Source organism: Larimichthys crocea, chromosome XVIII, assembly GCF_000972845.2.
Source record: "Larimichthys crocea isolate SSNF chromosome XVIII, L_crocea_2.0, whole genome shotgun sequence".
In the NCBI taxonomy this organism is placed as follows: domain Eukaryota; kingdom Metazoa; phylum Chordata; class Actinopteri; family Sciaenidae; genus Larimichthys; species Larimichthys crocea.
The window spans coordinates 17,858,395-17,883,687 of record NC_040028.1 but is presented as its reverse complement, the minus strand read 5'-3'; the positions used below and the strand labels follow the sequence as shown (position 1 = coordinate 17,883,687).

General features: G+C 43.9%; 1 protein-coding gene across 5 annotated transcripts; it reads left to right on the top strand.

The window, feature by feature from the left end:
- Positions 1-461: 461 nt before the first annotated feature.
- Positions 462-23,977, top strand: dcaf6 (ddb1 and cul4 associated factor 6). Of its 5 annotated transcripts, none has more exons than XM_019255777.2 (21): positions 462-931; positions 7,020-7,081; positions 9,114-9,206; positions 9,324-9,509; positions 9,604-9,717; positions 10,302-10,437; positions 11,167-11,378; positions 13,466-13,559; positions 14,546-14,665; positions 14,781-15,134; positions 15,457-15,675; positions 17,609-17,668; positions 18,876-19,080; positions 19,174-19,283; positions 19,381-19,699; positions 19,804-19,833; positions 20,762-20,900; positions 22,110-22,266; positions 22,348-22,436; positions 23,280-23,385; positions 23,478-23,977. In XM_019255777.2, exons 1-21 carry the CDS (start codon positions 835-837, stop codon positions 23,534-23,536), a joined length of 2,961 nt encoding a protein of 986 aa, XP_019111322.2. In that variant the 5' UTR covers positions 462-834; the 3' UTR covers positions 23,537-23,977. The 5 variants fall into 5 exon arrangements, with proteins under 5 accessions (XP_019111322.2, XP_019111321.2, XP_019111323.2 ...); XM_019255776.2 differs by having other exon boundaries at positions 19,792-19,833; XM_019255778.2 differs by lacking the exon at positions 19,804-19,833.
- Positions 23,978-25,293: the final 1,316 nt, after the last annotated feature.

The following is a 25,293-nucleotide window of genomic DNA, read 5'->3' as shown; positions in this document are numbered from 1 at the left end:
CTCTGTGGCTCTTCCTGAGGTTTCTTCCACATTTTTTCCCTGTTAAAAGGGTTTTTGTGGGCAAGTTTTTCCTCACTCGAACCGAGGGTCTAAGGACAGAGGGTGTCACTCCCTGTACAGATTGTAAAGCCCTCTGAGGCAAATGTACTTTGTGACTTTGGGCTATACAAATAAAATTGATTTGATTTGATTTGACTGGCACCTCTCCAGCTACCAGTCCACCTCCCATGTGGGACTTGAACCGGCCACCCTCCGGTTCCCAAGCCAAGTCCCTATGGACTGAGCTCAAGGGACTGAACCATCATCAAATTCACAAATCATGAATTAAATTAGAGCTTTCCTGAGTGCACCGCCCCGACGGGTGACTGGGGCGTTATAAAACGAGCGCTCCTCTTGAAACCTCGTAGTTTATCGCGTTGTTTCGGGGCACACACACACGCACACACACACACACACACACACACACACACACTTATATATATACACACACACACACACACACAGCTGTCCGCTTGTCTTGGCTACGAAGAAATAAACCAGGCTCGGTTATATCGAGGGGGGCAGATAGTTCGCAGCAGGGGCAGAGAGCAGAGGGATTCAGTCCGGGTCACAGCTGCAGGAGGGCGGCGGACACAGAGACAAGGAGCCGCTCAGACTTCCAGCGATGCAGCCGCTGAGTGTCGCAGATAGCTAACGGGTAGCGACGTCCCGACACACGGGGGACTGACATCGATGGCAACGCTAAACACACAAAAACACTAAAAAAAAAAAGAGGCGACGTCGACGAGAAAAAAGCGGGTCAGCTTCAATGTTATTGTTAATTAAAAGCCACATATGCTCACAATGCCCTACTCTGGAAACCTGGTTTGGGATGTAAACAAACGTTTGATTGGATACAACGAGCCCAACACCATCAGGACCAACTACCTGGGTAAGAACAAAACAAGCCTGACAACATGTTTGTTAACAGGTTACTGCAGTGTGTGTGTGTCACTTACACCTTTAAAACAACAACAACAACAACAACACACTGCTGACTGACTCCCGGTGTGAATACATGCGAGTTACCGCCGGGAGATTCAATTTAGCAGCATCCTCTCCAATCAATGTGAGAGCGCACAGCCTGCACATGAGATGAGGTTTTAAAACGAGGATTCACGGTGCAAGTGAAATCATGTTTAAATCTCCTTTAAAATGATGTAAAATAATGTATCTTAAGCAAGAAGCAAGTCGTGTAATGTGTTTTATGGAGGCCTGTGGTGCAAGTACGCAGAGGAATCTCTGAAATGTAAATAAATCAATTTGTACTTGCACAGGTTTAATTTAAATTCATATTTAGGTCTAATATAGGTCTAGATTTAATGTATGTTTACTGTTTCTTATGCTGCTATTGGATGCTTGAATATAGATAGATAGATAGATAGATAGATAGATAGATAGATAGATAGATAGATAGATAGATAATTTTATTAATCCCAGAAGAGGAAATTACCATTACAAGTATTATTATAAACGCAAACAGGCACATGTTTTATACAAAAGTCATGAGGTAGATTCAGTATAAATAGAATAAAGTCTGAGAAAAGGAAGAACACGTAGCTCTAACCATGTGAAAATATACAAAAGGTAAACATGCATAAAGTATTGCATTGCACAAACAAACAAAAAATTGTGTATGAATCTCCCAATAAAATATCTATCTATCTATCTATCTATCTATCTATCTATCTATCTATCTATCTATCTATCTATCTAATACTACCTTAATACTTTGTTTTGAATGAAAATAGTTCAGCTATGAGGATATAATTTTATATTCTAATATTTGTTTCCACGTCAGGCTGCTCTCATGCAGTTAGTCAGTGCGTGCATGCATTCATGATTAGTTATTATGAGTTAAAATGTGACGGTAACGTGGTAAGAGAAGATTTAAAAACTCAGCGACTGTGGCTCCAAACGTGAAATATTAGGAAGAGAGAGGAATCATGTAGATCTGGTCTACGCTGTCATGAGGGTGATATTTGGAGAGGCGAATATCTTCTGAGGTGGGACAAGATGTTAAAAAAAGTTTGAGAAACACTGTTCCCAGTGCATTAAAGCTCTGCAGGCATCTGTAGCAAGTGCTCATCCTCCTATAACACACACCTGTGTCACATAAACAACCTTAAACTGAACTACCGGCTGCAGAGTTGACAGCAGGGATATGAATCCACCTTCATAGTTTATTAAAACACTCAGCCTTTAGCGTGGAAACGTGACATGTGTCATGTAGTCTGAAGTCTGGCGTCCAAACAGTTTTTATAACTGACGCAGCAGAATCAGTATAGTGTAAGCATATTAGAGAATGAGAGGACATACAAGGCTTCTTGGAAGAGTTATGTGCTTTCATATATTCGTATAGTCTTGCCTGCAGCCTGTAGTTTACAGCTTTGGTAAACTTAACCCTCACTACGAGTTTTCTTGCAGCGACAGGCCTCATTAATCTGGATAAAGTCTTTCTGTCTCTGTGTTGGTTGTGAGAAAACATTGTGGTGAGGACAGCCCCGCTGGCACACTGCTTACAGACAGAGACTTGTCTGCGGCGTAGCCTGTCGAACAGTCGGCACCTGACAGTGGTTGAATGAAGATTTATAAGGCTGCAGAGGTGGGGCAGGTGCCACAGAGGTTTAGTCAGTGCCGTATTTAGCTTGACGGAGATATGGTCGGAGCTGTTATTGTGTACGGGGTAGAGGATGGATGCGGTGATGTGTGGGTCATCTTATTTTTAGCTTCAAAAAGGGGGGATGGGGGCAAGTAGTGGTCTAAATTCCAACAGAAACACTTCCGGAGAGGCTGAAGACGACGTGTCTGTATCGCAGGACGTTCCCTTTACAAAGATTTAAATGTTACTAAGACGTTATAGCCTGTAGAAGTAACTCTAATGAGCAAACAGTCACTATCTTGATGTACAATTAGTGCTGAAATAATTTATCTGTTCAGGGCTCGATGTCAGCTGATGCCTTTTGGCAACCATTTTGAGGAACTGGCAACCGATCCTTGACCTTTTTAAAGTTTTTAACAACAGTATACACAGTATAAAAGAATGTCCACCTGAGGCTGGCTCCAGAAGTGAGTCAGTCTCCATAAGTCCCCATGTTCACCTTCACAGCAGAAATAAACATGTTTACAGCCTGGTACAAAAAACAGTTTTGGTCTCTGTAGCTAATTTCCCCGTTCATGACAACTGTACTGAGGGTGAATTTATATACAACTCACCTGTTCATATTATATTAAGGCTTAAAGTTATGCAGGATTAACAGTGTGGACGCTTTGATTGACAGGTGGGTGCTGTTACAGATGACTTGTTTAAGCAACCAGGCTCCACTGGTAAAAACACTGAGCAGATTCAGACTCCCGCAACACTAATAAAACCTGTCAGTGCAAGTCAAAGCTCTGGTTTGGACAGACAGCACCTGCGTGTTATTTTTCTTCATGAGGTAGGTAGGTAAGAAAGTAGGTGAGATATGTAGGTAGGAAGGTAGGAAAGAAAGTAGGTAGGTAGGTAGGTAGGTAGGTAAGTAGGTAGGTAGGTAGGTAGGTAGGTAAGAAAGTAGGTGAGATATGTAGGTAGGTAGGTAGGAAAGTAGCTAGGTAGGTAAGAAAGTAGGTGAGATATGTAGGTAGGTTGGTAGGTAGGAGGGAAGGAAGGAAAGAAAGAAAGTAGGTAGGTAGGTAAGAAAGTAGGTGAGATATGTAGGTAGGTTGGTAGGAAGGAAGGAAGGAAGGAAGGAAGGAAGGAAGGAAGGAAGGAAGGAAGGAAGGAAGGAAAGAAAGAAAGAAAGAAAGAAAGAAAGAAAGAAAGAAAGAAAGAAAGAAAGAAAGAAAGAAAGTAGGTAGGTAGGTAGGTAGGTAGGTAGGTAGGTAGGTAGGTAAGAAAGTAGGTAGGTAGGAAAGTAGGTAGGTAGGTAAGAAAGTAGGTGAGATATGTAGGTAGGTTGGTAGGAAGGAAGGAAAGAAAGAAAGTAGGTAGGTAGGAAGGAAGGTAGGTAGGTAGGTAAGAAAGTAGGTGAGATATGTAGGTAGGTAGGTAGGTAGGTAGGTAAGTAGGTGAGATATGTAGGTAGGTAGGTAGGTAGGTAGGTAGGTAGGTAGGAAGGAAGGAAGGAAGAAAGTAGGTAGGTAGGTAGGTAGGTAGGTAGATATGTAGATATGTAGATATATAGATATGGTAAGTAGGTAGGTTAATTGATTTTCTTCATGTATTACTCAATATTCAAGAAATCAACATGCCTAACCAACAGAAGATTGAACAGTAAGCGCTGTGTGATGTCTCTTAAACTGAGAATTTAAAATGCTTGCCTGTAAATGTAACAGTTATTCTCTGTTGTTGTGAGGTTGTTTCATTTTTAGCAGCTAAAAGCAGCTCCTCTATTGTGGGAGAAAAGTGTCATCAGCAGATAGATGGAGGGTTTTTTACTCCATTGTTTCGAGTACACTGAATTTTTTCTGTCACCTCTGTAGCACAAACACAAAACTTGTTTAGAGTTATTGTGTCGCTCTGTTATGAACAGTATTTCATCACAAAATATCTGATAATTAGCTTTTTTTGTTATTGTTCCCTCCCTCGGTCTAAATGGAAAATTACAGCCGAGTTTCAGGCTCACCTCGATTCGAGTTCATCAGTGTCTGTGTTTCACTCAGGTCCTTTAATTTCAGCAGGTCACATCTCAGGTGTGAACAACATGTCTCCCACAGTCCTTGATTTTTGATAGCACCGGTACTAACTCTTCAAAGAAGGAAAGAATTCAAAATGAAGGAGTAATGATCCAGAGATCAACTTTATCTATAGACCAGTATTACAATAATAACATATATCTGAAGACATATTAGAAGTTAGTAACTTCTGTGTTACACAACGTGCTGAAGGAAAGTCCGGACATGTCAGACCTCTTTTCCTTCATTCTTACTTCGATCTTTCAGCAGTGTGAACATTTTTCTGTTTTGTCTTTTTCATCTGTTGGCACAAGCGAGTGCAGAGAGAGGCTTCCTCTGCATTAATAATACAGCACTGTGCTACGGAAATACTCAATGCAAATGTACAATGTGATATTTTATACCGCTCCACAAAAGTCCTGCAGCACTTAACTGGAGTGGAGCGAAGTGCAAAGAGAGATGGATGGATGGGTGGATGGATGGATGGGTAGGTAGGTAGGTAGGTAGGTAGGTAGGTAGGTAGGTAGGTAGGAAAGTAGGTAGGCAGGTCGCAAGGAAAGTAGGTAGGTATGAAGGAAAGTAGGTAGGTATGAAGGAAAGTAGGTAGGTAGGTAGGTAGGTAGGTAGGTAGGTCGGAAGGAAAGTAGGTAGGCAGGTAGGTAGGTAGGAAAGTAAGTAGGTAGGTAGGTCGGAAGGAAGGTAGGTAGGCAGGTAGGCAGGTAGGTAGGTAGGTAGGTAGGAAAGTAGGCAGGTAGGTAGGTAGGAAGGAAGGTAGGTTAGAAGGAAGGAAGGTAGGAGGTCCGTAGGTCGGAAAGAAAGTAGGTAGGTAGGTAGGTAGGTAGGTAGGTAGGTTGGAAGGAAAGTGGGTGGTTGGTAGGCAGGTCGGAAGGAAAGTGGGTAGGTACGTAGGTACGTACGTACGTAGGTAGGTAGGTAGGTAGGTAGGTAGGTAGGTCAGAACGAAAGTAGGTAGGTAGGTAGGTCGGTTGGAAGGAAGGAAAGTAGGTAGGTAGGAAAGTAGGTAGGTAGGTCGCAAGGAAAGTAGGTAGGAAGGAAGAAAGGAAGCAAGGAAGGAAGGTAGGTAGGTTGGAAGGAAAGTCGGTGGTAGGTAGGTAGGTAGGAAAGTAGGGAGGTTGGAAGGTAGGTAGGTTCAGTAAGTCGGAAGGAAAGTAGGTAGGTCGGAAAGTCGGTAGGTAGGTAGAAAGGAAGGTAGGTAGGTAGGTAGGTAGGTAGGTAGGTAGGTAGGTAGGAAGGAAAGAAAGTATGAAGGTAGGTAGGTAGGTAGGTAGGTAGGTAGGAAGGAAGGTAGGAAAGTAGGAAAGTAGGTAGGTAGGTAGGTCGCAAGGAAAGTGGGTAGGTAGGTAGGAAAGTAGGGAGATCGAAAGGTAGGTAGGTACAGTAAGTCTGAAGGAAGGTAGGTAGGTAGGTAGGTCGGAAGGAAAGTGGAAAGAGAGATGGATGGGTGGATGGATAGGTAGGTAGGTAGGTAGGTAGGCAGGTAGGTAGGTAGGTAGGTAGGAAAGTATAAAGGTCGGAAGGTCGGAAGGTCGGAAGGTAGGTAGGTAGGTAGGTAGGTAGGTAGGTAGGTAGGTAGGAAAGTATGAAGGTCGGAAGGTAGGTAGGTAGGTAGGTAGGTAGGTAGGTAGGTAGGTAGGTAGGTAGGAAAGTAGGTAGGTAGGTAGTTAGGTAGGTCGCAAGGAAAGTGGGTAGGTAGGTAGGGAAGTAGGGAGGTCGGAAGGTAGGTAGGTAGGTAGGTAGGTAGGTAGGTAGGTAGGTAGGTCGGAAGGAAAGTGGGTAGGTAGGTAGGTAGGTAGGTAGGTAGGTAGGTAGGCAGGTAGGTAGGTAGGTAGGTAGGTAGGTAGGTAGGTAGGTAGGAAAGTGTGTGGTTGGTAGGTAGGTCGGAAGGAAAGTGGGTAGGAAAGTAGGGAGGTCGGAAGGTAGGTAGGTACAGTAAGTCAAAAGGAAGGTAGGTAGGTAGGTAGGTAGGTAGGTAGGTAGGTAGGTAGGTAGGTAGGTAGGTAGGTAGGTAGGTAGGAAGGAAAGTGTGTGGTTGATAAGTAGGTCGGAAGGAAAGTGGGTAGGTAGGTAGGAAAGTAGGGAGGTCGGAAGGTAGGTAGGTACAGTAAGTCAGAAGGAAAGTAGGTAGGTCGGAAAGTCGGTAGGTAGGTAGAAAGGTTGGAAGGTAAGTAGGTAAATATGTAGATATATATAGATATGGTAAGTAGGTAGGGTAATTGATTGATTGATAGAGATGTTATTGAATAGGATAATAAACAAACTAGAAATGCTGTATTCACAGTCTATAATTGTTTTCTGTCTCTTCACAGGTAGAAGAGAATTTGTCCAGAGGCTGAAACTTGAAGGGACACTGAATGTACACGATGGCTGTGTAAGTGACTCTCATCTATCTGTTTATCAGTTTACGACAAACACACATCATGCTGCGTTTCCACAGTCAGCTTCATGAGTGTCACACAGAGAGCAGCTCTTTGACTTCAGGCCGTGTGTGTAAAGCCTGAGAAACCTGAACCCGGCAAAACAGTCACACGTCCTGTCACACTATCAGCCCGGGCCGCCAGTCCGTCCAGAACATCAAAACCACCACGGCACGCAAGTCCCAGGAGAGCTTCAGTTTAACACAGACGCGTCAGCTTGTATGTTAACGTCACGCACTGTTAGATGAATGATCTGCAACAAAAGGACGACAGGTTCGGTTATTGATTGTAGATGTAAGTCGTTTATTGAGCGAAAATACCAAATATCAAAGATCTTCTGTCCTTTTGTGCCCTGATAATGTGATTTGTCATTATTCTTGACTCTGATAGACTAATAATCAAAGTTTGATCAACAGGTTAATCAATATTCTCTATGACAAACACACGTTTGCAATATAAGCTTCCAGTTTAGAAGAAGTCCTTTCTCCAAGGTGTCGTAGATCTCAGGAAACAGGCAGATCTGCCTGTCCAAGGTGAAGGCTGTGTGCCTCTACGTTGTACAATATATATAAAAAAAAGTAGTGATTCGTTTATTTCACCTCTTCCTCGTCTGTTCATCTTTCATCGCATGAGACAGACTCGCCTGCACTCTTGCATCACAATCAAGTTTGAACCTCCTTCAAGCGACGCGCAGTCTCTTCAGAAAATCGATGTTAAACCTGTTTAACGTGCATCGAGTTCAGTTCGCAGGATGTTGTAAATGGACTGGCGGAGTAATGTCGCAGAGTGAGTGTGTGGAAACAGGTGGTAATGAAATATCGATCCGCACAAGTGAACGTAGTGTTGTTATGCTCTGCTTTAGATTCATGGAGGGATTGTAAGAATGTTCATCGCGTGGACGTAATTTGATTTCAGTTTGTTGAGGCTTTCGAACATTTTAATGAGAGTAATTAGAATTGTAAAGCAGACTTTGAAACATGTCGTGCTTTAGACGACGCCAACGCCTGACAATTAGTGTCATTATCAGTTATTATACAACAGTTTAGACAAGAGTCGTTTCAGGAGTGCTGATATAGAGAATAACCACACTGGGACTGTTCACTACACTTATCACTCGTGTGCTTTACAGCTGTCCTAACAACCGTTACATCAACGTTACATTGACATCATCTATTTTAATTGTAACAAACTTTGCAAAGTTGAACAAAAATCTAAACAAAGATCAAACATTTACTGCAAACTGATCAGCTGGTAATAAATCACCAATAAGCCACCGTCATTAATCAATATACAACCATGAATCAAACCAGCAGTCAACCTGATCATACTTAACAGTTACCTGATGTTTTGTTGGAACAATTCATTACGTGTCCGTAAAAACGCTGTTTCTCAAACTGCGACCTTCCTGTAATGATACCTGGAAGAATCTTTGAAATTAATCGAATAATTTATAATTTGTATAATAATCAAATAATCTGCAACTGTTGGAATGAAATTAAAGATTAAAGAAATCGCTGGAATATTATTTAAAACAAGTTTTGCGATTCCAGAAATATTTAAGCTCAATATCAGCCTGATATGTTGTCACATAGTGCGCTCGTACATCCATATTAATATTATTGATTATAATAATATTAACAAACTAAAATATGATGTGAGATAGTTTAGTACAGATAAACGATCACAGCTCCAAACAGGAAATATTAGTTATTAATTAGTTATTAATAAATGTGGATCAGGAGTACAACTTTTCTACCAAATGAGCTCTGGTTCTTGAACCAGTTCAACAACAGTCAACAATAATTAATCTTAATAGGAATAAACCTGCCTCCTGTCAGCTTACACTGCTGGATTTTAACGTCTGTGGTTCTTGGAAAGACGAATATTTTCTGTGGTAGTATTAAAAAGTTTGAGAAAGTTAGGAGGTTTTCCGGATTAGTAAATATCTGTGTCTTCACATCATCATATGTTCTTGTCTCTCTGCAGGTCAACACTATATCCTGGAACGACACAGGTGAATATATCCTGTCGGGCTCAGACGATACCTTTTTGGTCATCAGCAACCCATACAACAAAAAGGTACGTCGTAATCGGTGGAGGGACAAAAACTGGCACTTAACTGTGTTTAGCTGTAGTCTGGTTAATGTCGGAGTTTATTAACCCTTGATGTGTTTTTTTTTTTTCTTTCTTTCTCAGGTCAAGAAGTCCATACGTTCAGGTCACCGGGCAAACATCTTCAGTGCAAAGTTCATGCCTCACACGAACGGTCAGGAGATCATCTCCTGCTCCGGAGACGGCATCATCTACTACACCCACACCGAGAAGAGCCCCGAGTACAACAGACAGTGTCAGTTCACCTGCCACTATGGGACAGCGTATGAGGTGATGAACAGCAGACAGGTCTCACCGATCACATGTTTCTCTCTCTCGGTTTCTGCGTCCTCACCTCAGCCTTCCGCATTTTTGTCTTTGTCAGATTATGACGGTACCAAATGACCCCTACACGTTTCTGTCATGCGGGGAGGACGGCACGGTGCGATGGTTTGACCTCCGCATGAAGACGAGCTGCACTAAAGAAGACTGCAAAGATGTACGTTTGACTCGTCATTCATTGACCCTGAGGGTGGAGATCTCAACAATTAGCGAGGATCTGTTAGTGTTTGTTGTGGCACATCGTCGGCGATAATGTCTGTATGTCTGTGCAGTGTCTGTATGTGTGTTATCTGCAGGGTGCTGGCATTTATCGCCTTTATTTAATAGTTACAGGTGAAGTTACAGGCAGACAGTATTTAAATGACTGCTCAGATCTTTTCTTTGAACTTATATCATATATTTTGTAGTCTTAATCTAAGAAAAATGGACATTAACTTGCAGCTTTCGTCTCTGGAGTAATTCAGAAAGCACTTTTCGTGTTGGTGTGTGTGTGTTCACTTGTGTGTGTGTGTGTGTGTGTGTGTTCCCTCTCAGATTATGTTGCATCTTCTCGTATTTCATGCCCGAGATCAGCACTACCTGTGACCTTAAAGCTGTCAGAGTAGCTTTACCGGACTCGGTTACCTCCCGCTCTTAATTAATAACCTGTCGGTGTGACGAGCGGCTGCATAATTAAAAATCCTCCAATCTTTTATTACTTTGTATAACTAAATAAAAAAATTGTGCTTGCTTTGATTTCAGGACATCCTGATAAACTGTCGACGGGCAGCGACCTCCATATCCATTTCCCCCCTGGTGCCGTACTACCTGGCCGTGGGCTGCTCTGACAGCTCGGTGCGCATCTACGACAGACGCATGCTCGGCACCAGAGCGACGGGTAAACTGTCCTGAACGCTCACATCGCTCACTCAGCTTCATATTGGTGGTGATAAAAGTAGATTCATGTTGTCTTTTAGACTCTGAGGTTTGAATTCATGGCTTAAAATATCCAAAAGTTATTATTAATAAGTCAAGGTGACAGATGGAGGTAATGAAGCCGACCTAAAGTCTTTCTTTCAGCTGTGTGTGGTCCCCTGAGTTAGATATCTCCTCTGAAATGCTGCTGACACCTAGTATAAATTATAAACTTTGTAAAGCATCCATCATAAACAATAAAAATAATTCAATTTAATTTAATTCAACAATTAAAGTGAGGCATTTAAAGTGCTTTACAAAAGACACAGCTGAATAAAAACGTGTTAATTGTTCATTTATCTTTTGTTTGTTTTTGTTTTTATATTTAAAATCCGTCTCGTTTCTCTTCACGTGAAACATGAACAACCAAATATTTTTGTAAATTCATCCAGTCAAATGTAATTTGAAGCTGCGCTTGGATGTCAGTTGGCTGAAAATATAAAATCCAATCAATCGATCAAGAAATGAGCAAATAAAATAAAAAAAGTAAAGTTGTGTTTTGTCGTAGTATTTTAAAATGAATTCTTTGATCTGAGAACTGTAGTGATCAGAAAGTTTCTTGGTCCTTGAGTTAAAACTGAAGCCAAAAACTGAAGTATGTAGCAGAAACGTACATTTTAAAAATGTTATAACTATCACCTGTCACCCTCAGGTAACTACATGGGCCGGGGGACGACGGGCATGTGCGTGAGGTTCGTCCCCGCTCACCTGTCCAACAAGTCGTGTCGCGTAACTTCCCTCTGCTACAGCGAGGACGGACAGGAGGTGCTCGTCAGCTACTCCTCCGACTACATCTACCTGTTTGATCCCAAAGATGACCAGGCCAGAGAGCTGAAGGGTCCGTCTGAGGAGAGGAGGGAGGAGGTGAGCGCATCACATCACATCATCACGCGCTGAAATATCTCAACGTTTGAAAGCCTCGGAAACATTTTGTGCGGCTCCTGAATGTGACAGGACTGTTAGCACGGACCTAGACTGTTTACTTGCGTCTGTTTTATCGTCTTTCAGCTTGAAATTTTGTTTCAGATCTTTTTCTTTGGTCATATATCATGTAGACCACACCTCGCTGTGGTTCTGTAGTCTAAATCTGAGAAATATGGACATTAATTATTAGTATTTTGTCTATAAAATTATAAAATGTCAACAACACTAAGAGGTTACGGCCATGCTTGCAGCTCTGTGAGGCTATACTTGGACACAGCCGTGTTCGAGCCAATCAATCAATCATCAAGTGTCGGACTGTGACTGACATTACCGCTGCTAGAGTTACTCTGCTTTCTTGACTAAAACATGGCAAGACGTGAGAGTCTTCAAATAACCAAAAATATTCAGTTTATTATGATTTTAAAAGCAGCAAATCCAGACTTTAAGATGTTAGAACCAGAAAAACACTTGAAACGTTTAGTCCAGTTTCAAAAGAACCAGAAAAACACTTGAAACGTTTAGTCCAGTTTCAAAAGAATGCTACGGTGTTGCTTTTTTGACGATCGATGAAGCGATTTATCTAATTGTTTTAACTCCAATTTAAATATATACAAATAATCTGATGCCGAGAGTCTCTTTGGTAACGACTTTTGAGCCTCCATGCTTGATGTTTCTTGTTCTGTCCTCTCTTCAAATGTCCGGTTTATTATGATTTTAAAAGCAGAGGCGAATCCAGACTTCATTAAGAAGAAATCAATTGAAATAGCGTTTTTTCAGTCCTGTACCAAAAAATGCTGCTGTGGCAGTCGGTAGCGTAGCGGGTTAAGCGGCCGCCCCGTGTGTGGAGGGTATAGTCCTCGCTGCAGCTGGCCCCAGTTCGAATCCCGCATTGGACGACCATTTACTGCGTGTCACTCGCTCTCTCTGCCCCCTGCTTCCTGTCTATCTTCAGCTGTCCTATCATTAAAGGCATAAAAGGCCAAAAAATGCTGCTGTGTTACTGTTTTATCGATCGATGAAGTGATTTATCTAATTGTTTCAAGTCTAATTAAAATATGTATGAATAATCGGATGCAGAGAAAGTCTTTGAGCAGATATAGCTTCCGTCCTTCTCTATGACAAAACTATAAAACCCTGTGTGGTCTGGAGATCCTCTGGTAATGTGCTGGTCTCTGAGCAGACAGTGATGATTTTTTTTTTGTAAACAAACAGAAGAAGAGAGCTTGTTGTGGCTGCCTGCCTCTCTGAGAGCACTGCAGACATCGCTGCTAAATCTGTGATGCAGTGCAGCGAGGGGAGCGAATGACCCTGAAGAACAGAGCAGAGGAGAGACGAGGGGGATGGATTATTGATCAAAACCAAACCCTTGAAACATTTTCTCTCTTAAATAAATCTGTCTCGTCATCTCTGTTTGATGAATCCGAGCCCTCACGTGTGTCTGAATGTGCTGGATCACGGTGCCACAGTGTTTCAAAGCCCTCGTGGTGAGTTCAGCTGTGTCGAGATGCAACCCGCCGCACGCATTCCTTTCCAAATACAGCGACCGACGCAGGCAGTGTTCCTCTGCCGTCCAAAATAGTTCAGGCTGAGGTGGAGGGGACAGCCAAGCAGAGACTCATTACACCGCTCTGCTTTCTTTTCTCCCTCCACCTGTAACCTCATTTGTTCAGACTTTTTTCTGCTTTTATTCCACTATCTCCTCTTCACCACCTCCTGTCCATATTCAGACCTGATGACGTTTCCTGTGTAAAGCAGTTGATAGTCGCTGCACTAAGACCCCCCTTTTTTTTTTCTATTTCTGGCTCTCAGCCTGTTGCCCTGCAAAGAGAGCCAGGGGACTGGAAAAGTGAAGGCAACCTCAGCCGTGCAGCCAGGAGGGAGGGAGGGTGGTGGGGCTGCTTTTTAAAGAGGACACTGACAGAGACGAGTAGTGTTTTGCTTTGGCAGCGGAGCTATTTTTGACCATGCTTTGACTGACAAACTGTTAATCTTTCTGTGTGTGTGTGCGTGCGTGTGTGTTTCCACAGCTGAGGCAGCCCCCAGTGAAGCGCCTCCGTCTGCGAGGTGACTGGTCTGACACTGGACCTCGAGCTCGCCCCGAGAGCGAGAGGGAGAGAGACGGTAAGATCAGAGCGGTCAACAGCGCAGCTGACACGTACGTGGTCGTGTTTGTTTCGTTTGAAAGCAGACGTCTCGAGTTTATAAGCCCTCTCCTCTCCTTGACTTTTGTTATGAAGCAATAAAGAATAAACATCTCACGTCATCTCATGTCTCTTTCTAAACTGCTTAAACCTCCATTAACTGATTTTATAACCTTTTTTTTTTTAAGCTGATGTAGCAAACACTTTTCTATTTACACATCCGGTCCATAAAGAGCAACACTAGCATCCATTTAGAGTCACCTGGAGAAGGCAAATCAAACGTTCACCCTCTTTTAGCTCTGTTTAGGAAATATAGACCTTTTTTTTGTTGTTGCTGGAAACAGCTGCCGCTGGAAATGACAACAAAAGAGTAAAGTTAAAGCAAACTCTTTGTGCCACTTTTCATATTAACATGTGGAACAACCTAATTTGAGTTTGAAGTGATACTCGCACCAACAAGTGTGTGAATCATGTATGAACGTCCAAGTCCTTCCTGCAGCGACCCGGGTTCAACTCCAGCCTGTCGTCCTTTTCTCTCTCCCTGCTGTCCTGTCTGTCTTTGACTGTCCTGTCAAATAAAGACAAATAAACCTCAAAATATATATATACTGTATAAAAGAATGTCACTCTCACCACCTGTAAGCTTGAAAGCTGTTATGAAAGGTGTTTTCTCTTCACCGAGTGAAATAGTTCAAATTCCAAGTCATCTGAATCAATAAAATAAAATAAACACACACAAAAAAATAACCCTTCGTTCGTCGTCTGTAAGAAATGATAAATTAGGTAATTACGTTTACAAGTATAAATGTCAGATCTGCAGTGTGCAGCACACACATCTGTACAAAACAATAAAATAAACAAAACGTTGTTTCATTCAAACAAACAAGAGAGAGAAACACTGTCCCAACGTCTTCATCATGTTTAGTAACACGTTTAACACGTTCGTCCTCCCTGTGCTCGTTGTAGGAGAGCAGAGCCCGAACGTGTCTCTGATGCAGAGGATGTCGGACATGCTGTCCCGCTGGTTTGAGGAGGCCAGCGAAGCTCAGACCAGCAGAGGGACTCGACCACAGTCGCGACCCAGAGGTAACTCGTCCTCACCGTCATGATCCCTGTGTTATTAATATTTATATAATTATAATTTAAATGTCTTTAAATCTGTAATCAGTTCATTCTGCAGCTGTTTATTTTCTTGTTTCAGGGACAGCTGTCCGTCCAGAGTCCAGTCCTCCGGCTGCCCCTGCAGGAGCCTCGGCTCAGGAGTCCAGCGTTCCCGAGAGGCCCGTAGGGACAGACGCCACCCCAGAGGTACCGGCTGGTCCCGTTGCTGCCGCCGCCGCCATGCCTAAATCCACTTCCTCCTCCTCCTCCTCCTCAGGGTCATCATCGACAGTCACAGCACCTCCTCCCTCGAGCTCCTCATCCGTGGAGAGTTCGGCCCCTTCCTCCTCCTCCCCTCCCACCTCATCGCCCGACTCGGAGCAGAGGAGTCAAGCGGACTCGACCGGGACGCCGACGCCGACTCCCACGCCGACCTCAGAACCTGCACTCTCAGGTACAAACCACCACAACATTTTACTCCTCAGTGCAGCGACTGTGTCTCCTCAGATCGACTCCTCTGTGTACATGAGTGTGTGTTCGTATGTGTGTGTCTGTGTGTGTGTCTGTGTGTGTGTGTATGTTGGAGCCACTTCACTCAAGCAGCAGCCTCACGTCACTCTCTTTCCCCTCTCAGCATCCTGTTGTCTTTCTCCTCGTTTATTTGCCTGCTCCTCCTCTTCTCTCCTCTCTCCTCTCCTCTCTCCTCACATCCCCCCCCCTCCGAGTCTTCTAATTGTGCATTCACTCTCCCTCTCTTCCTCTTGCCTCTCTGTCAGAGTACGGTCCTCATCGGCTGCCCATAAGTTTAGTGTGTAGGCGTTTGCAGAGGTTACTTCGGCTGGCCGACCCACCAGGACGGGGTCCGCGAGCAGCCCCTTCTCCTTCTTCTTCTTCTCCTCCTTCCTCCTCTTCCTCTGCAGCCTCTGAGAGACAGTCACAAAGAGCTGCTGCTGCTGCTACCTCTGCTGCAGCCGCTGAGACGCAACCCCGTACAGGTTACCCTCCCAGCCGAGCTCCCCAGCACCTCCTCCACCCGGGCTCCCTTCCCCCTTGCCATCCTACCCCTTCCCCCCCTCTCTTTGTAGAGACAGTCAGGCTCCAGAATGACCACTAATCCCACAGCGATCCTCTTTACCGTTCCCCCTCCCTCCAAATAACGCACCTTGTACTTCTTAACCTCCGCCTCTCCTCTCTGTGCTCACTAACGCTCTCACTCCATCACTCCACCCGTTGCTTGAGTTTCCACCTGCAGACTCTCACTGTTGGGAGTGGCACCAAGCCGGTGTGAAGCTCTGCTTTGGCTCGTGTGGTTGTTCACACCATGTTTGATGATGCCGATCAGTGCGTGGGACTCGATTCACTTTGTGGTGGTCGCACTTTAACTTGAGAATCACGACTAAAGCCCCTTTCAGACATGAACGGACAGCTGGTGTTAATTCGAGACATGATACTTAGAGTAATGATATGAAAGGAAGGAGCAGAGTTTTCTCAGTTACAGCCTTGTTTTGGAGTCTGAGCCTGAATTAACGTCCAATGTGACCTCGACCGATGACGATGAGTCTTTTCCGGTGCCTGTTTTCTCATTTCTGATGGTGCACGAGCACAGACGGCTCACAAAGTGTCTTTCTGAGTATTTATTAATGCATCCATGTAGTTTGTATTCATAAAAATATCCGTAAGTCTGAATATTATACCTGTTTTGCCCTGTACTGCAAGGGGAACGTGCCTCTTCAGCCTTTACGTTGATGTGTTATATCCGTCTTTTTCCTCTACCACTTCTTTTCCTGCTCCGTTGGCAGCGTGGTGTGGAAACACAGTCCTTTCTATGCTGGGCTACTGTTTATCCGGGGTCGGGTCACGGTGGCAGCAGGTTTAGCAGGGCGCTCCAGGCATTCTTCTCCCCAGCAACACATCCCAGATCCTCCTGGGGGATCCTATAGATCCTCCTGCAGGTTTTGGGTCTGCCCCGAGGGTCTCCAAACACCTCCAAAGCCCAGCGAGCATCTTTATCAGATGTTCGAGCCACCTCAGCTGACTCAGCGACCTTTCTCCGGGCTCATTTCAACCGCTTGTATCCATGATCTCGTTCTTTCAGTCACTACCCAAAGCTCCTGACTGTAGGTGAGGGTGGGAACGTCAGCTCCAGCTCAGCTCCTTTTTCCCCACAATGGTCCGCAGACACCGCACCACCCTGACGGTCCTTCTCACACTTCATTTATGTCAATAGATCGACCCAAATGACACGTTGAACCTTTTAACATCAACTTCATGAACTGAATCGTCTATTGACGGCGTGTCTGAAAGGGGCTTTACTGGACAAGTTGTTTAACTCGCATCACTGTTGCATCCAACTGATGAAGTGTCTTGTTGTTTATGTTTTTAACCAGGCCGTGCTGATTATGCAGCATTTGAGGATTTGGCTGTTTATCGTTTATTTCATTTTTTAAAAAAAAGGAGAATTCAGCAAGCCGACGTTTGTTTTGTTTTGAGGTTTAGGGAGCAAACAGATGAATTATATGGTTTATATTCATATTTACGCTGAGCTCGATGGTTATTAGGACATGGAAGGAGTTATCTAAGCATACGCAGGACGTGTGGTTGGCATGCGTGAACTTGTCATGTTCTTGTTTTTGTTGAGATTTTACTAATCTGACACTCATTCTGCTTAAAGCTGCACATACAGTGTGTGAAATGATCTCTGCTGTTACCAGATGAAGCTTCTTTGATTTCCTTTGGCTGATTTTTACAGCTCCTCCTCCTCCTCCTGCTCCTCCTGCTCCTGCTTGGCCTTGGATGGTGTTTTTTCTTCTTAATTTTTTTTAACATGACTTTGACGTTTTTTGTTTTAATCCTCGTGTGCCTTGACTGTGTGAGCCCTCAGGTTCGACCTCTGTGTCCGATGTTTAGCCGGTCTCATTTGTGTTCCAGATTCGCCCTCGTCTGTGGTAAACAAACAGCTGGGATCCATGACTCTTGATGAACAGCAGGGTGCGTCCTCTCACCCCCAACCCCCCACAAAGCCACTCGCTACGTCCTCTCCACCCTCCCTCATAAACACTTTCTGTCATACCTTTGCACAGTTTCATTGTCTCCATGCTTTTGTCTCTCTCTGTCCATCATCCGTCCAGATACACATTTAAATACCTGCAGGTAGACAGAGCATTAAAAATAATAATAATTTAAGTAATAAGTAATGAAATCTCTATCGATATTATCTGAATATCATCAGACTTCGTTGACTTAAGTGCCCAAAATCAACTTAAATAACTTTCACCTACTTAAAGTACATTTAATCAAACTACACCTAAAAAAACTAAACAAATATTCTGACACTTTATTATTTCCTTAATTTTTGTGCAACAATCCAAAGAATTTTAAAGCAGCAAATATGCTCGCCTGACCTTCACCTTGCTGTGGCATCGGAGTGAACACCGGCTGACACGATAAACAGAACAAACAAGCTTTTCAGGTTGAAGCTCCTCCCTCCAAAATAAATAACCCAAAGACAGTTACTGAACATAACCTCATAAACCGACAAAGACAAGTCAAAAGAAAAGAAGTGTGACTATATGCACAAAGGAAACTGGTGAAACGAGTTACTAAATTTAAATTTACTAAATGTAACGCAGAGCTGGAGGTGGAGGACCGAGCTGCAGACACGTCCTGCTGTCTCTGTCAGGAGCCTGATGTTAAATAGCTGCACGCCGCTCAGCTGTACAGATTCTCACAGACAGGAACAGAAGTATGAACGCAAACATCTGGCCGTGACAAATATACGAATATAAACTTATAGCAACATCTCTGCAATAAACTAATAAGCATAATATATTAATCAGCCAGTTTCTAATCCTCAGCTGAACCTTTGAGACCATGTGGGACGGTAAAACTAACTTTAATAAAAACCAGCTGAGGTGTGTACAAACAATCCTTCAGACTTGTGTGTCTTTGTGTGTCCTTGTGCGTTTCTGTCTTGTGGCTGACGGTAGTCGACCCGTCGCTCGATGTCCGCTGCATGTTTTCATTTCTGTCGTTAATCAAAGGGAAGTGATGCAACAGGAGGGTTGCATGTGTACATGCTGTGAACTGGAAAGCTTAAAAACATTTAAATGATCTGGTGAAGCAGAGCGGATTTTAACGACGCCGACGAGTAATTCCTGTTTGTTTTGTGTCTGTGTGTCGTCCTCTCTCCTTTCAGGAGCGACAGAAGCTGCAGCTTCACCTCCTGATCAGCCTGTCTCTGTACCAGCCAGCAGCAGCAGCGCTCCCACCTCCTCCACCTCCAACTCCACCTCTACGACAGTCACCAATCGGCCCAGCACAGCAGAGCCGGTCCTCAGCTTACACTACAGCTCGGAGGGAACCACCACCAGCACCATCAAGCTGGACTTCACTGACGAGTGGTGAGAGATCGCCTAACCAAACTCCTTATTCAGTAACAGTTTAAACGTACGAGAGTATGTTATGAGAGACTCAGCCACTGTTTTCCTCCACAGGAGCAGTAGCACATCCAGCTCTATGGGCAGCGGAGGTCCCAAAGCGTCCGAGGCTGCAGCCGTGCAGAGCAGAGAGAGTCTATTGATGCAGAGTTCAGTGTCGGAGCAAGGTGAGTCCTTCAGCATCATGAGAAAAAAGGACTGCTGCAGAGGATTTAGCAGTGTAGTCACTGATTGTAACACATGTATGAATACGACTCTCCTCAGCTCCCTCCGGGTCCTCGGGGCAGCAGAGCACCGCCACCGCCTCCACAGAGCCGCCGTGTGACGCCTCCTGCTCCGGTGCCCTCGGCAGCTCGTCAGCTCAGGCCCCGGCGGAGGGCTCCTCCGAGGGAGGCGCCATGGCTTCTGCACCGCCGGCAGAAGGTACGGAGGACACGTCGGGAGGCTGCAGGAGAGCCGAGCCCACAGCGGAGGAAGGAGAGGAGGGCCAGAGTCAGCCTGCGCGGGGAAACCAGGACTCCGACGACAGCGACGACGATCCCATTCTCATCCCGTCGACGAGGTTCAGAGGACAGGGACAGAGGTATGACCGACGCCATGTGTTCGACACTCTTGTTTACTATCTCTTGTAAAAGAGTTATTTCTATGATTTTGACTGTTTCACTACAAATATAGATTTAATTCCAGAGGATCTGCAGTAGGAGATAGGATGATCAGGTAACGTTCATGCACTGGCTACTATAAGCATCTAACCCGTGTGTGACATGCAGCAGAACATTAAACCTCAATGATGATGGTGGTTTTTGCCTTGGTTTGAAAAAAACAACTAATACACACACACACAGAGCTAACTGTAGAGTTTAAGTGATGTGCATGTGAGTACTGACTCCACAAGTGCAGCAGCATAACAGCAGCCTTCAGACGCGATTAGGAGCTGCGGCGAAAATGCAAAAGTTTTGCAGGGATGTCCTCCAGCCGCCAGTCAGACATTCAGACCATTAAACTCTGCCACAGTCAGCCTGAAATGTCTCTGAAACTGAGACCTGAACTCAGATTCTTCACCTGAACCAGCTTCTAAATCTGAGTCTGGCTTTGAAATTTACACAGCAAAAATATTGACAGAAAGAATTTGGTTTGTGCCGGACAGTTTGAGAGAGACTCGAGCGACAAAGACTGTGAATGAGAGCGAGGAAGCACCGGCATAAGCGTAATAAAGAGTTGCTTCACTGCCCGACAAACCCTGCTGCACTTCGCCGCAGTGCCTGATCGAGTCTGAATGCCGCTTAACGGCAGCATTTTGAAGGTTTTGTACAGAAGAGACGGAGAATGAACAAAGAATGTGTGTGCATGACGAGGAGGCGAACAAGTGTGGCGTTTATTTCCTCGGTAGGACCTTTTTTGAAGAACATCTGAACCAGCGTGTATCTAGACTTTGAGAGCTTAGCTCAGTTGAGATGGAGCGAGCGAGTGACGTGGCTGCTTCGTTTTAAACCGAGCTTGTTATTGGTTGAATTGATGTCACCCAAGATTCAAAGCATGGCGTTCGTGAGCATCAGTGGCAGCATGGGGTTTGTCTGGATTTCTTTTATCTCTTTATTATTTTGCGCTCTTCGTCACGTGTGTCGGGTTTTCTTGTGTTTCGCAGACGCTCGGCCGCCGCTCGGATCCAGGAGCTGTTCCGCAGGAGGAAAGAGAGGAGGGAGATGGAGGAGAGCGAGACCCAAAATATCAGGAGACCGTCGGTGAAGATGGTCTACAAAGGCCACCGCAACTCCAGGACAATGGTACATCTCAGTTTCTAACGACAAGTTTCCTGGTTTGAACCTCGGCTCTTTCTTTGTGGAGTTTGCACGTTCTGTTCGGTTTGAACCTCGGCTCTTTCTTTGTGGAGTTTGCACGTTCTGTTCAGGTGTTCAGACATGCAGGTTAATTTGTGACTACTCAAGGCGTTCGTACAAACGCTGATAGTATTGACTATCATCAATCAGACTTTAGTGTGTAGCACTTTTCATACAAAACATTGTAACACACAAAGTGCTTCACACATTTAGACGCTTCACCCCATTATAAAGAAAGCAGAGAATGAAGGAGCTCCATCTCATCATCTTACAGTGAGGAAACACCGCAAGCAGGTTCAAAATAAATCAAATAAATAAGAAGTTTTATTAATTTTCTACTATTCTGTAATAATAAATCAACAAAACTCATCAAAATGTATAAATAATTAGATAAATAGAATGAAAGTAAAGTAATAAAATAAAGGTTAAGACGTATAAATAGACAATAAAAATTAAAACAAATTGAAATAGTAACATTTAGAAATATAGTTCGAGTGCACAGACGTGGGCCACAGTGAGAAAATGATGCCTCGCCGCAGGTTTTGGTATTAAAGGGTTAAAACCATGAAAGGTGCCAACTGCTCATCAGACATGGAGAAGCCGGGGATCGAACCCGGAGATGCACGCTTAGCAAGGACTGTTTTTATTTGTTAATGTTTAAGATTTTGTCACAGTTATTATTGTAATACTGTCGAGTGTTCATTTAGTGTTTAAGTCAGTGTTTATTGTCAGTTTATTTGTCCAGGTCCTTTATTGTCCAGTTCAGTGATTAATCACTTTTGTCCATCAGGTTGTCGTCCTGCTTTCACCCGTTCAGCCGTACTCATGATAAATGAAGTTACAGCTGCGGTTTCAACAAATATTTCTCATAATTACATCTTTCTCCGTGAGCAGCTGTAAATCTCACTAATGAACATGTTGTGTCTTGTTTGTTTAAGTCGTAGTAGTGCTGTTTTAGAGGGAATTATGTGCAAACCGCGGTCGGGCTTAATGACTTCCTGTCATCACTAATTACGCCTGTACAAACACGTAAACAGAAACCTGTGCTCGCCGACAGAGACGGATGTAAACGCTGCATGTTTGTTCCACCACGTAACTCCCTGTAAAACCACAGCGGTGTGATAATTAAGGTGGTTTCTGTTTCTTTGTGTCCAGATAAAGGAGTCTTGTTTTTGGGGCAACAACTTTGTGATGAGCGGCTCAGACTGCGGTCACATCTTCATCTGGGACAGACACACCGCCGAGCACCTCATGCTGCTCGAAGCCGACAACCACGTGGTCAACTGCCTGCAGCCGCACCCCTACGACCCCAGTGAGTCCCACGGGTCACGCCTCAGATGATCCTCGTACGCTGGATGATGGTGTTAACGTCATGTTCGTTTGTCTGTTTCAGTCCTGGCCTCTTCAGGGATAGACTACGATATCAAGATCTGGTCGCCGCTAGAAGAGTCGCCGTCTTTTAACAGAGTTCTCGCGAATGAGGTACGACTGCCGAAGAGATCAGCAACAACCAAACAGTGATCATGTAGTTCTGATGATTTTAAATGGATTTGCATGATGGAAGAGTTCATTTAAACTCAAAATGAGAAGAAGTCACAACTCCCTGCCAAGAAATAATCCAGAACATAAACCCTCCGTAACACCGCAGCCTTTCGTTTTTACAGTTTTTGTACAGATTAAACACGTAACATGCCAATCAGTAAGCTTATTAACATGGTTTATGTGGTTTGACTAACTGACTATCTCCCCGTTTTCTACTCAGTCAGCTGCTGGCTTCATATTTATTAGATCCTCAGATCTGTCGCCAACTAAGAAAACCAAATAGTTTTCATTGAACTTTGTTTTTCAATCAATTCATTCATTGATTCAGTTTGAGGCACAGGTAAACTTGTACGAAGGTTTAGTTCTTGCTGCAGCGGCCCAGCGTTCGACTCTGACCTCTCTCCAATCCCCACTTTCCTGTCACTCCTCAGCCAAAAATATTTTAAAGAAACATAATTAGTGAGTTTATTAACATGGCTTGCATGCTGTGAGGTGCTTGTAGGTGGATTCTCCTGTCGGCTGCTGGCTTCATATTCACATCTTCTCATCTTACTGTCGCCAACTAAGTAAAGATTTCCCCAAAAATTGCAACTTTTCACTCGACTTCTTCGGTCACAGTTAAAACGATTAAATCCACAGTTCTGTCTCTGATAGAAAAGATCCGGGATGACTCTGAGAATCGCTGCCTGTCTCGCTCTTTCCTCCCCGTCTTCCTCTCATCTGTCAGCTTCAGTCTCGTCACTCTTCCTCACATCTTTCTTCTTCTTCTCCTCGTCTTCAAAGGTAATAACTCGGAACGAGCTGATGCTCGAGGAAACGAGGAACACAATCACAGTCCCGGCCTCTTTCATGCTCCGAATGTTGGCCTCCCTTAATCACATCAGATCAGGTAAACGCTCGTAAACATGAACGTCCCGGGTACAGAAACTTCGGACTCTCTGGGTTTTGTCTTGACCTTCGTGTTTCTGTCTTTTCTTGCAGATCGACTAGAAGGCGATCGCTCCGAAGGTTCAGGCCAGGAGAACGACGACGAGCAGTAGCCCGGCCCGTTGGCATATTATTTTAAAGAAAACACTATTTGTTTTTTTGCTGTATAGCACTTGAAAACCTGAGATTTGTACAAGTATAGTGTAGAATACTTCCTTTTGAAAATTAGTGTAATTTTTAGGCCCCCCTGTGTTTTTTTTAAGACGACTTTCTTACTGATGTTTCTGTATGAGGATAAACTACATCTGTGTGAATGCAAAGGGCAAAGACGTCAGTATATACACATATATATCTATATATATATATATGTCAAGTGTGAGAATAATGGCGGCTGGCGTGCAAGGATGTTAAGTGCAATATTATTTTGTTAGGAGAAAATGAGCTTTGAACAGTGTTAACGTGTGACTTTTTGAATTTGTAGCACAAAGCTAAGAAATGTTGATGTGCTGCTGCGGCAGTTCCGCATGTAAACATGGACACTAAGTAAAACATAACTTGGCGAATGCTTTAATTTTGTTGTTGAAGAAAAAAAAAGAAAAAGAAACAAAGCTGTGGTTCGTCAATAAATTATAATCTTTCACAGAATTTGGAAATAATAATAAAAGCTGCGACGACTCGAAGAACAACTCTGAAGATGAACAAGACCAGGTCGAGACTGAGACAGAGACCAAGACCAAGACTTTAAGGGGTTAAGACCAAGTTGAGACTGAGACAAAACCAAGACATTGAGGGGTTAAGACCAAGTCGAGACTGAGACAAAAGAAGACTTTCGGGGTTAAAACCAAGACGAGACTGAGACAAGACTAAGACTTTCAGGGTTTAGACCAAGTCGAGACGAGACAAGACTAAGACTTTGGAGGAGTTGAGACCAAGTTGAGACTAAGACAAGAACAAGACTTTGAGGGGTTAAGACCAAGACGAGACTGAGACAAAACCAAAGACATTGAGGGGTTTAAGACACAAGTTGAGGACTGAGACAAGACCAAGACTTTGAGGGTGAGACCAAGACAAGACTGAGACAACACTAAGATTTGAGGGGTTGAGACCAAGACGAGACCGAGACAAGACAAGACTTTGAGGGGTTAAGACCAAGTCGAGACTGAGGCAAGACCAAGACTTTGAAGGGTTAAGACCAAGTTGAGACTAAGACAAGACCAAGACTTTGAGGGGTTAAGACCAAGTCAAACCAAGACCGGACAGTATATAGGCTACTTAGGTAGCAAAAAACCCACAAAAACAAAGACTTGTTGCCACTTGTTTGGTGCCTACATTACCCACAGTGCAATGGACCATTAGTTAGGTCTAGATTTATGTATCACCATGTTTTGTAGTTCTGCCTCGTTAATCTAAATATCAGCAAAGACGTGGATCATCGGTGGACCTGAGGTGGCCTGAATGACGCCTGAGTGTCCAAACAAGCACCCACCTGTCAAAGCGTCCACGCCTTTAAATCCTGCAAACTTTAAGCCTTAATATAATGTGAACAGGTGGTTGTATATAAATTCACCCTCAGTACAGTTGTCATGAACGGGGAAATCAGCTACAGAGACCAAAACTGTTTTTTGTACCAGGCTGTAACACACCAGTGTTTGAGATAGACTGGCACCTGCTGTTCCCAACCAAAGCCAAAACAACTAATACTGCTGGAGGACAAAAGGCCCACACGTGACCTCGTGTGACCATATCTTTTAGTCAATGCACAGCAGGTCGTGAAAATGCAAAAAAGATGATTATTGTTTAAAGCACAGTACATTATAATTCCATCGATTTTTTTCTTTTTATTTGGGAATTTGGATCTGTAAAACAAAAC